The 10,794-nt window shown below is 47.4% G+C and overlaps 1 protein-coding gene across 1 annotated transcript in view; it reads left to right on the top strand.

Moving 5' to 3' along the window:
• The first annotated feature begins 2,763 nt into the window (after window positions 1-2,763).
• The window catches only part of LOC102448833 (ovostatin-like), a 72,069-nt gene continuing 64,038 nt past the window's right edge, over window positions 2,764-10,794 (top strand). The window contains exons 1-4 of the mRNA XM_075902489.1: window positions 2,764-2,922; window positions 6,088-6,271; window positions 7,389-7,545; window positions 10,489-10,541. Of these exons, the coding sequence (XP_075758604.1) occupies window positions 2,852-2,922; window positions 6,088-6,271; window positions 7,389-7,545; window positions 10,489-10,541 (465 nt within the window). The 5' untranslated portion in view covers window positions 2,764-2,851. The remainder of the gene's footprint in view (window positions 2,923-6,087; window positions 6,272-7,388; window positions 7,546-10,488; window positions 10,542-10,794) is intronic.

Here is a 10,794-nt window from a genome sequence, read left to right as displayed (position 1 = left end):
GGCGCTTTCGCCTCCTCCCGCCCCCCCTTTGTCCCTGTGGTGGCCCATCCCCTCCTCGCAGCCCTTCTCCCCCCTGGTTCGGTGGCCGACGAGTGCCATACCTGCATGAGCACCGCTCCGATGGTGGATCTCCCCACGCCGAACTGGTTCCCGACGGATCGGTAGCTGTCTGGCGTGGAGAGCTTCCAGAGGTCGATGGCCACCCGCTTCTGGAGGGGGATGGCGGGCCTCATGCAAGTGACCCTTCTGTGCAGGGCAGGGGTGATCCACTCGCAGAGCTCCAGGAAGGTGTCCCTCCTCATCCTGAAGTTCTGGGTCCACTGTCGGTCGTCCCAGCGCTCCAGGACGATGCGGTCCCACCAGTCGGTGCTCGTGTCCAGACGCCAGATGCGGCGGGGCACGCCTGTGCCGGGGCGCCGCCGCGGCTCCTCCACGGCTCCCAGGGCAGCCAGGCGGAGAGGCAGGGGGCTGATGTGCACCAGGAGGTGCCAGGCAGCCTCGAGCCATTGGTGGCAGGCTTGCAGCAGCAAGTCCAGAAAATGCACCAGAAGGTGCAGGGTGAGCTGTGGCTCCATGTTGTCACCTGCGGCGGCATCCCCGAAGGGAAGCACCGACACAGACGGGCACAGAGACCAACGCTTTGCTGTCCCTCAGCGAGGTTGGCAAGCAAGCAGGAAAAGCTGAGAACCGGCTGTCCAGGGGGGTCCCTTTAAGCTCGAGCCTCAGATAGCCTCAGACAGCAGCCACACAACCCAACTACTGACCTGATGCCTGAGGGGGAAATCTCGCTCCCCTGGGGTACAGAGACCCCAGAAGGGTCCGAGGCCGGAGGTCAAATCAGTGAGGCAGGAGAGAAACTTAGAAGAGAAAACTTTATGATGCATTCATGCAGGCTGTCACTTCCAAGAGTGAAGCAGCAGCCCTGACAGACAGATTCAGGTATCCTATATACAGAATGCTTAGACAGTTCAGTTGTGGATTGTTCTTCTTTAACATATCAAAGTCTCAGCAGAAGTACTCTGAGACTTCTGTTCACCCCAGGAGTGCTAGAAGTAAGTTTTTACAGTACACAAAGCCACATGAGAACTTGAGTGGAGGAGTCTACAAGGCAAACTGTGACAAAGATAAGGGTTTACATGACAAATTGTGACAGACTAGGAGTCTCCATGAACTTGAGATAGGAGGCATTGTAAGGGTCTTGATTAGAGCTAATTTGATTTCACTCTGATACAGGGAGAGAGGTCTGGAAAACTTTTAACCCTTACAGCAGTTTTCTTTTAGAGAGTTTTGATTTCTGCACAGTCCCCCCTTTAGACACAATTGGAGTTATTTGATTTTCCCCACAATTGATGCCCTGCCAGAACCGGTTTCAGCTGCCCTTAAATGCCCCCCTGCGTCCAATCAGTGTGGACGCGCTAGTTTGAATTAGCAAAACGCTAATTCGAACTAGTTTTTAGTTCTAGACGCGTTAGTTCGAATTAGCTTAGTTCGAATTAACTAATTCGAACTAAGTTAGTTCGAATTAGCGCTGTAGTGTAGACATACCCATAGTATTGTTCAACAACTGTTAAAAAAATAAACTTTTTTGGAACTATTAACATGTGTTATAACTGTGGTAGGAGGGGGGATTTCAACCTGGAGGGAGGGAGGGAGGGAGGGAGGGCAGACAACTGAAGGGTAATGGCGGTATCGCCTGGGCCGCAAGGCTTTGCCACCTCTTGTCCGTGGACCCTGCCATCCTCGGGCTCGAGTAGCGGCTGCAGATGACTCTGCTCTAGCGGGGAATGGGGGTGCAGGGCTGGAGGGGTGGCAGGGGCTGAGGGAGAGGAAGGGGCATCAGAGGGGGCTGGAGCTGGATGGGCAGAAGGAGTCCCCAGGGGGAGAGGACCTGGCACACCCAGGGCCTCCCGGACGGTGGCACACATTGCGCTCCAATGTGGGAGGAAGTCCTCAAGCAGGCAATTATGCCAGCGAGCCTCCTCCCTGGCTCTTTCGGCCATGGTCTCCTGCATTTTGGCCATGGTTCCCTCAATGTTCTCCATCACCTCCACATGCCTCCGCAAGAGGTCATTATAGGCCCTCCAATGCCTGCGGGTACTGTGAGACCAGGTGGGTGGTGGTACAGGTGTCGCTCGGTGGTCAGCAACAGCAGGTCCGGCTGTGGAGGAGAAGAGGGAGAACCGCTCAGTGTAAGCAATTCACACACAAGTCCTTACAGCAAGGGATGGGAAAATTTTCAGAATGTCCCTTCTTCAAGAAATAACTAACTCTGATCTTTTCATTCCATTCATTCTGATCTTTACATTTCCAAAATTTTCTGTTTGGAAATATTGAAATACCTTTGTTTGAAAACATCAAGTCATATTGCTTCAAAATGCCAAAATATTCTAATATAAATTATACATAATATATGTAAAATCAACATTTTATTTTACTAGCAAATCTGTTCTGTGATTTTCTTTGGATTGTACCTGATGAGCACACAAGGACTTGAGCAATGATAAGTGTTAACGAGCTGCAGCATCTTTTCAGCTGATGACAAGTTCTATCACAGAGAAAATCAGAGAGGCAAGCATAAGTGAACCATCAGGATCAGGAAGTGGTTTGGCTGGTAAAAATGAATTCACTGGCAACACTGGAACTTCCCTAAACTACAGTTATGAAGCAACACCTGAAAGGGTGTGAAGAAAACAAGCTAGAGGGAAATTAATCTATGTGAATTTTATTTCTTTGTCTTTTCATTGGAATATGAATGAGGAGGAGGAGACAGTCGTGAGCATTTAAAAGCCAGAACCTATGCACTCTCCCTGGGAGAGGCTCCACCTTAAACTTTCTCTCTTCATCTCTGTGGATGATGATGTGGTCAAAGGTTTTTCTGAGTTGCCTTGTCTTTCACTTGATTGCTGCAGAGTCTCATGGGCCGTAAGCAATCACATATTATTTGCTTTTATTATCTAATATCTCATTACTGTTCTATTATTTCTGTTGTTCTGGGGGCTTTGTGGTATGATTTGCCAGGACATTTGTCTCTGGAGATTTAGGTTCAAACGGCAGTTGAAGAGGTGGCTGAATGTGGGCGATGTTTCAGTGTGGAATGAATCTTGTTTTCACAAAATTAGTATGAAATCTGATTTGTTTAGCAGGAATCCCAGACTGTAATAACGGGGGCAGCAGCAGAGACCTAGGACTACATAAGCAAACTGTACTGGTGGGCGGGAGAGTGTGCACTGGCACAGCTGGAGCAGTGGTGGGACTAGGCTAGTAGGAGGCCATGCAGAGGCCTCTCAGAGCTGTGCTGGAGGCTGGTGGTATAATTTTTGATTATTTAGCTTTATAACAGTGCTCAGGGTTTTACAGAAATTGAAGACTTGGGATAAAATTTCAAAATCACCGCAGTGACTTAGGACCCAGGGGTCCTGGGTACTTAGGAGCACAGCACCCTATGAAAGTTCATGGGACTATGTCACTTAGGCATCTTTGAAAATGTTACTCCTGGTCTGTTCTCTGAGGATTGCACAGTCTACACCAGGCAAGCCCAGGTAAAGATGAAAACAAGGAAAGACGTGGGAGGGAAGGGCAGGGCCAGGATTACAAAAAAATGTGAAGTGATTCACTTTAGGTTGCATGTCCAGTTTCTCGGTTTTGTCTTTTATTTTAACAAAAGAACCAGGAGAGCAGAAAGAAGGCTAGCAGCCTAACCAGACACAGCAGGGCCTTGAAGGGCTGGAGCAGCATTTCCCAAACTATGGACTGCAGCCCGATACTGGGCCACAGGAAAAAAGTACCAGGCCACAGCATGGTTGCCAGGGTGTTCCAGGCTCCCAGAGTGCCTGTGTGGCGCCGGGTCCCCCAAGCCCTTGGCCGGCCTGGGCGGAGTCTGCAGCTGGATCTTCTGGCTCCCGTCAGAGGTGTAGCTAAGGGGGAGGAGAGGAAGGAGGAGGGGAGAGCCGGCCATCAGAGGCAGCACTGGACGGGGGAATCGGGGTGGGCCAGGGAGATTGGGGGAGGGGCAGCGGGCGGAAGCAGAGCTGGGCAGGGGGCTGGCCGGGGGAGATTGGGAGGAGGTGTTGGGGAGAAGCAGCCGCTGGAAGCAGGGCTTGTCTGGGGCATCAGGACTGTCTGTGAGAGATTGGGGGGCTGGCGGAAGCAGGGCTGCCGGGAAGCGTGAGGTTGGGGATAGGGAGCTGGCTGGGGAAGATGGCGAGGCGGGGGGGAGAAGCGGCCGCTGGAAGCAGGGCTGGACATGGGCAGCAGGACTGGCCAAGGAAGATTGGGAGGAGAAGCGGGGGAGAACTGGCTGTCCGGGAGGGGAAGTGGGGCTGGCTGGAGGCACAGCGGGGGGAGCAAATCGGCCAGAGGCGAATGGGGCTGACCCGACCATATGCGGATCTCAGGGCGCTGCCCTCCTCCCCCGCAAAGCACAAGTGAGTCCGGCTCGGGGATTCTATTGTGCCCCTTCCCCCCCAACACACCCGCTTGAGTAGTTGCGAACTATCTGGCTGGTAGACACACTCATGCAGCCCGAGCACATTTACTAGCCAGGCAGTTCGAAACTACAAACTGATACATCTAGTAATAATACAACTTACCTACTGAGAAAATACCAGACATGTTATATGTCTAGTATTTTCTCAGTTTGTTTTTTATATGTTTATTTTTTTGGGCTGCGAAAAACAGTATGGAAAAAAAAGGGTTCCAACTAAAGTAAAAAGTTTGGGAAACCCTGGTCTCACCAGCTTTTTGTCTGTCTTACACTCCATTCATCCAATCCATATTCCTTAACTTGCTGGCAAGAATTTGCTAAAGCTGGCACTGGGGGCTTTAGGAGGACCAGAAACAACTTACTTGAATATTCATAATTTGATTAACGAATATGCAAATATGCAAATGAATGTTACCGGTCCTCCAAAAGGTCGTGGATGGATTTACTGGTCCCCGTGTCAAAAAGTTTGGGAACCCCTGGGCTAGAGTGAGGTCACAGGGAGAGGGAAGCTGTGCCAACCACTAGAGAGCTGAGAGACTTTTTTTTTTTAAGGCACAGTGGCAGAAGGAGATAAAGGAAGCAACAAAGTGAGAGGTGTGGGGAAAGGACAGAGTGTGACAAAATGCAGTGCTGAGCTGGGTGCTCTTTCCTCCTGGAATAGCCAAGCATTGCATGCCAAAACTGAAGTGCATTTCCTGCATATTATGGCCAATACATTGAAACATGGCAGTTCCTTTCTCAATAGAAATATGTCCAGAGCTACCTCCACAGTTAGCACTAACTGGTACTTTTGCTGATAATCTTAGGGAATAAACTCATATCTTACTAAGCCACAGAAACAGCTCTCTATCATGGGAGGGACTGATGCTAAGGCACTAGATAAGGATATGGGTTCATTTCCTTGTTCTGCCACAAACCGAGTGACTTTAAGGCCATTTAGCTTCTCCGTGGTAACAGCTATTCCTTCCCTCACAGCGTGTGAAGATATAAACCCAGCAGAGTGCATTGCACCATAGGTTGAAATAGCAGCTTGAGCTATGCAAATTGCGTGTCTTATTTCAGTGTTATTTCAAAATGGCTCATTTCGAAATGTGATGCTGTCTAAACAACTCTTATTTCAAATTAAATTGCTATTCTGAAACATCCCTTAATCCCTGTGGAATGAGATTTACAGGGACGTCAGAATAGCGAGCCCGTTATATTTTGAAATAAGACGGGGAATAGCTATTTCGGGATACCTCTTGTATCCTGAAATAGCGCTGCAGTGTAGATGTAGCCTTAGAGAACATAAGGTGCACATACACACTGGAGAGAGGGCCAGATAAGTATGCTTAATACCCACCCCCCCAGCTAATCTCTGCACTTCAAAGTTAGAAGCTGGATGGGGGGAGGGCAGGAACAATCTAATAGTGGAATAGCTTGAGGGAAAATATCTTGTGCTCACTTAGGGCCTGATCCAAACCTCATTACATGGGGAGTCTTCCCGCTGGTTTCAAAAGCTTTGGATCAGAATTCTCAATAGCCACGAGTTTTCCTCCAAATGAATGTTGCTGTGGATTGTCTCCTTTCTGCTGACTGACCTGGCTGGCTTTGTTTGTCTGTAGTCAGTATGTCCTCATGGTGCCTTCGGTGCTGCAGAGCCCGTCTCCGCAGAGCATGTGTGTGCAGCTCTACAACCTCAGTGAGCCAGTGTCCCTGAAAGTTGCCTTGCAGTATCAAGCCATCAGCACCACGCTGCTGGAGACACACGTGAAAGAGAAGAATTACTTCCAGTGCAGCGAATTCCAGGTAACGTTCATATTTTAGTTCAATCAAAGAGAAACAAAGTTGGATGCATCCTTCCTATGGTCCAAACTGATCCCACTCTTGAAGCTGAAGGAGAGAAAGGCTCAAGCAGAATGAGGGTGGGGAATGAAAAGGAAGCTGGGGTTGTAAATTCCCCCTTGAGGAGACATATCCACACTAGTCCTGAGTGGGCGAATACACTAAAAATGGCAGTGTAGCTGCAACAGCACAAGGGGCAGAAGGGTATAGCAGCCCAGAGCACAATCTGGTCTGAACTTTCAGGAACTACTTGGGTGTCCAGTCCCTTCTGCCATGACTGAAGCTAAACTGCAGAGGACATGGAGCAAGAGGTGTAATTAGCAGCTCTGATAAACACTCACGCACACAGACACACACAGACACACACACACACACACACACAGACACACACACACACACACGCACACGCACACGCACACACAGACAGACACACACACACACACGCACACGCACACGCACACACACACACACAGACACACGCACACGCACACGCACACACACACACAGACACACACACACACACAGACACACACACACACGCACACGCACACACACACACAGACACACACACACACACAGACACACACACACACGCACACGCACACACACACACAGACACACACACACACACAGACACACACACACACGCACACGCACACGCACACACACACACGCACACACACACACAGACACACACACACACACATACACACACACATATACACAGCTTTGATGGAGTTAGCACACTAAAACTAGCAGTGAGGCAGCAGTGGTATGAGAAACGTTTGGACTGAGTACAATGCCAGTTGAGATTCCAGGTTTGGGGCAGCTAGTCCCGCCCATTGCTTGTACTGCTACAGTTACACTATTTTTATTACAGCAGCCCTAGTGTGTGTCTGTTTGCTGGAGCTGGAAATTACACCTCAACAGCAGTGTAGACATACTCTTAGAGATTGTCTGACAGTAAAACAGTCTCTCATGATACCCTGTCCCCCCAAACTCACCATGACCCTTGCTTGGGAACCAATCACATGGACACACTAAAAGACTTTTTGTCTTTGGGGGGTTTGCTTCTTCCCAGGTTTCTCTCGCTACCTCTGACCCTTTGGCTTTCATCAATTTCTCTGCCGAAGGCAACACAGTCCATCTGTCAGAGAGAAGATCGGTGGCGATTCAGAACCTACACAATGAGGTCTTCATCCAGACAGACAAACCTATCTACAAGCCGGCACAAACAGGTCAGTGGGGAGTATGAGTTACTTACTGACCTGGGAGTGTGGCTGACAGGTGGCAGGGGAGCTAGGGTGGAGTCTCTGTGCTAAGAAGAAGAACTAGAACAGGATATCCATAATCAGTTCCTGAGGGTCTCAGAGTGTAGCCCCAGATAGGGACCATCAAAAGTGGAGAAAGTAACTCATGCATAGACTTTTAATGCATAAAAAGCTTTATATTTATATGTTCCTAATTAAATTAGTTTCCTCTGAGAGATGTGACTTTGTGGATCTACAGAAATCCGTCCCTTAAGGAGTATCAAGCCCTTTTGTTGTTTATGCTTCTCTGAGCCTGAGATTCTGATCCAGTTATCATTTCTACACTAGTTAGCACAGTACTATCTAGGCACTGTACAAGATTTACAGGACACAAAATAAATATAGAATAAGGACAGTGAGATGTGTCCAAGAGGAGAGAATCAATTCTCTCTCTTACTCTGTGGTTTCCACCACTGATCACCCAGTTGGGTTTTCTTCTACTCTTTTCCGTTGGGAAATGCTCTGGTGAAGAGGTATGTTTTGGAGCATGGCCTAAAGACAGCAAGCAGTGAGAGATGGGTTCTTCTATTTCTATATTATTAGAGTATTCCAAAACTTTGCTGCTGCTAGAGAGAAAGGATTGTCTAGTAGTTAGAGTGTTAGTCCTGGATTTGGGAGATGCTGGTTCAACTCCTTGCTCTGCAACAGACCCCTTAGTTGACCTTGGGCAAATCACTCAGCCTGTCCGGGCCTCAGTTCCCATCTGTGTATGGATGACAGCACTATTCTATCTCCCAGGGCTGTTGTGAGGATCAATACATTAAAGATTGTAAGATGCTCTAATACTATAGTGGCTGGGGCCATGTAATTTCCTAAGATAGATAGAAAACGGACCTGCTGGTCCTTGTAGGTTTCTTCCTGAGCAGTTTTCATTGTAATGAGATATTTTCAGATGCTTCGTATTTTCTGACAATAACTTTGGGGCAGGAATCCGTGGTGTGTCTTAACACAAGCAGCATTTATTCTTAATGTTCCTAATAAAAATATTCTGCCATATTTGAAATGCTCTTGTCACTGGAGGATGGTGCCTCCTCCTGACTATTCTGGGGATTAGCTCTGCACAGATGACACCCCTTCCTGCAACTGCAAAACTCCTTCCCCTTTCTCTCCATCTGCAGCCTCTCTCTCACTCCCATTTCAGGAACAGCTGCTGTCTCCTTGGGACCTGGCCCTCCCTGTCCATAGTACCAACATCTCTTTATCCGCAGGCTCAGGCAGTTTCCATATTTTCTGTCCCGCCAGTGCCCTTTCCCTTGAGCCTGCCTTCTGCTATGGGTTCTACATCAGGGATCCTTTAATCAGCAGTTCAGGTCTGTTCCTTCCCCTCCCCAGCTCCATTGGACCTCGCTGACTCTTTCCTTGAGCCTTTTGTTCTTGTCTGGCTTCTACCTCCTTTGGGTTTGCCATCCTCCCAACTCCTGCCTCTCAAGGGCTAACTTTAGGCTACCTCCCTCTGTAGCCTTCAGACACACCTTCCTTACCTCCTTTCTCACAGGGGATGAGTGCAGCCTGCTTCCCGGCAGGCCTCTTCTGCCATCAACTCCCAGGCTTCATAGAAGCCCTGTCTGTTTCCTCACCTGTGAGCTTCCTCTTAATTAGCTCCCTCCACACAGCCTGATTCTCTGTCCTTCACAGCCAAATTGGCTGATTGAGCCTGTGTGGACAGTGCACCCCATCACACTAAAGTGTAGTTAATATTTGCTTTTGTGTAAATGAAGTGGTCATCATTGTTGCTACATATGACAATAAAATACAGAACAAATAAAATAATGCATGATAAACAGTTTGTATAGTCTGCCAATTGGTTTAGGGTATGTCTAAACTGTAGAGTTTTTCCTGGATACCTCTGGTATCCCGGAAAAGCTCTGCCACGTCCAAAGAATGCATCCACTTAAAAAAAATGTCAGAAAAGCAGTCGTGTTTTGTCAGCATCCCTATAAACCTCATTTTACAAGGAAGAAGGGATGTTCCAAAAGAGGCTATTTTTTCTGATATTTGACCCTGTGTAGATGGGCCAAATGTCAGAAAAGCCTCTTTTAGAAGTAAATCAGAAAAAGATACGCAATTTGCATACCACAAATTGCATTTCTTTTTCTGATTTATCTTTGTAGTCTAGACATAGCCTTAGTGTGGAAGAAAGTCTATTATTCTCTCTTCTTCCAAACTTTCAAATTTAGGATTATGTTATTTGTAGATTTATCTTTCCACTGCTTGAAGATTTAAGTTCAGGAAGCACAAGCAATATGTGGGGAAAATCACCCTGGTAAAATGGAGCAGGAGCTCAGAAATTAATATGATCATGTCTGTGCACTTATTAGATATATTTGACCACAGCTGATTCATGTAGGAAATAGTTTAGTTGATAATAGTTTTTTACCAGTTAGGCTGTGTCTAGACTCCAAAGAAAAGCAGGGAAAAGATACGCAATTTGTGAACCACAATTTTTGTATCTTTTTCTGCTTTTCTTCTGAAAGAGGTTTTTCCAACATTTGGACCGTCTACACTGGGCCAAATGTCAGAAAAAAAGCCTCATTTGGAACATCCCTTCTTCCTCATAGAACGAGGTTTATAGGGATGCCAAAAACATGCGTCTGCTTTTCTGAATTTTTTTCGGAAAACCAGTCACGTTCCTTGGATGCGGCAGAGCTTTTCCAGTATCCCGGAAAAATTCTGCAGTCTAGATGTACCTTTAGAATGATAATCATATGCTTTTTTGCTTCTAGAATAACTCACCTTCTCTTTAACACTTCAAATTTACCTTCAGTGACGTATCCGAAGAAGCTTAGTTTCAAAACGTCTATTAGAAAATGATATTCTGCTGCTAAAGTTATTCTGTTTTTTTTTTTCTCTTACCATCTCTTTTCTTTTCAGTGAATTTCCGAGTTGTCTGTTTGGATAATGATTTCAAACCTGTTCAGGAGACGGTGAGTGTGATGGGGAATCAATATTTTTTAAGACCCTGTTCTAGATTCACTTAGCTCTTGTCTTCACTCCATGGAAGACTGTCACTGCTACCATCAATCTTCCAGAGTTGGATTTATCAATTCTAGTTAAGGCTAGAGGGTGCCCCTGCCAGCAGCTGGTACTCCTGCTCTTGCAAGGAGCAAGGGAAGCCAATAGGTTAATTGGCTCCCCCTCACCTCCAATTGTGGGGACGGCACCACGCTTGGCATAAGA

Source organism: Pelodiscus sinensis, chromosome 1, assembly GCF_049634645.1.
Source record: "Pelodiscus sinensis isolate JC-2024 chromosome 1, ASM4963464v1, whole genome shotgun sequence".
In the NCBI taxonomy this organism is placed as follows: Eukaryota; Metazoa; Chordata; order Testudines; family Trionychidae; genus Pelodiscus; species Pelodiscus sinensis.
This window is presented reverse-complemented; position numbering and strand designations above follow the sequence as displayed.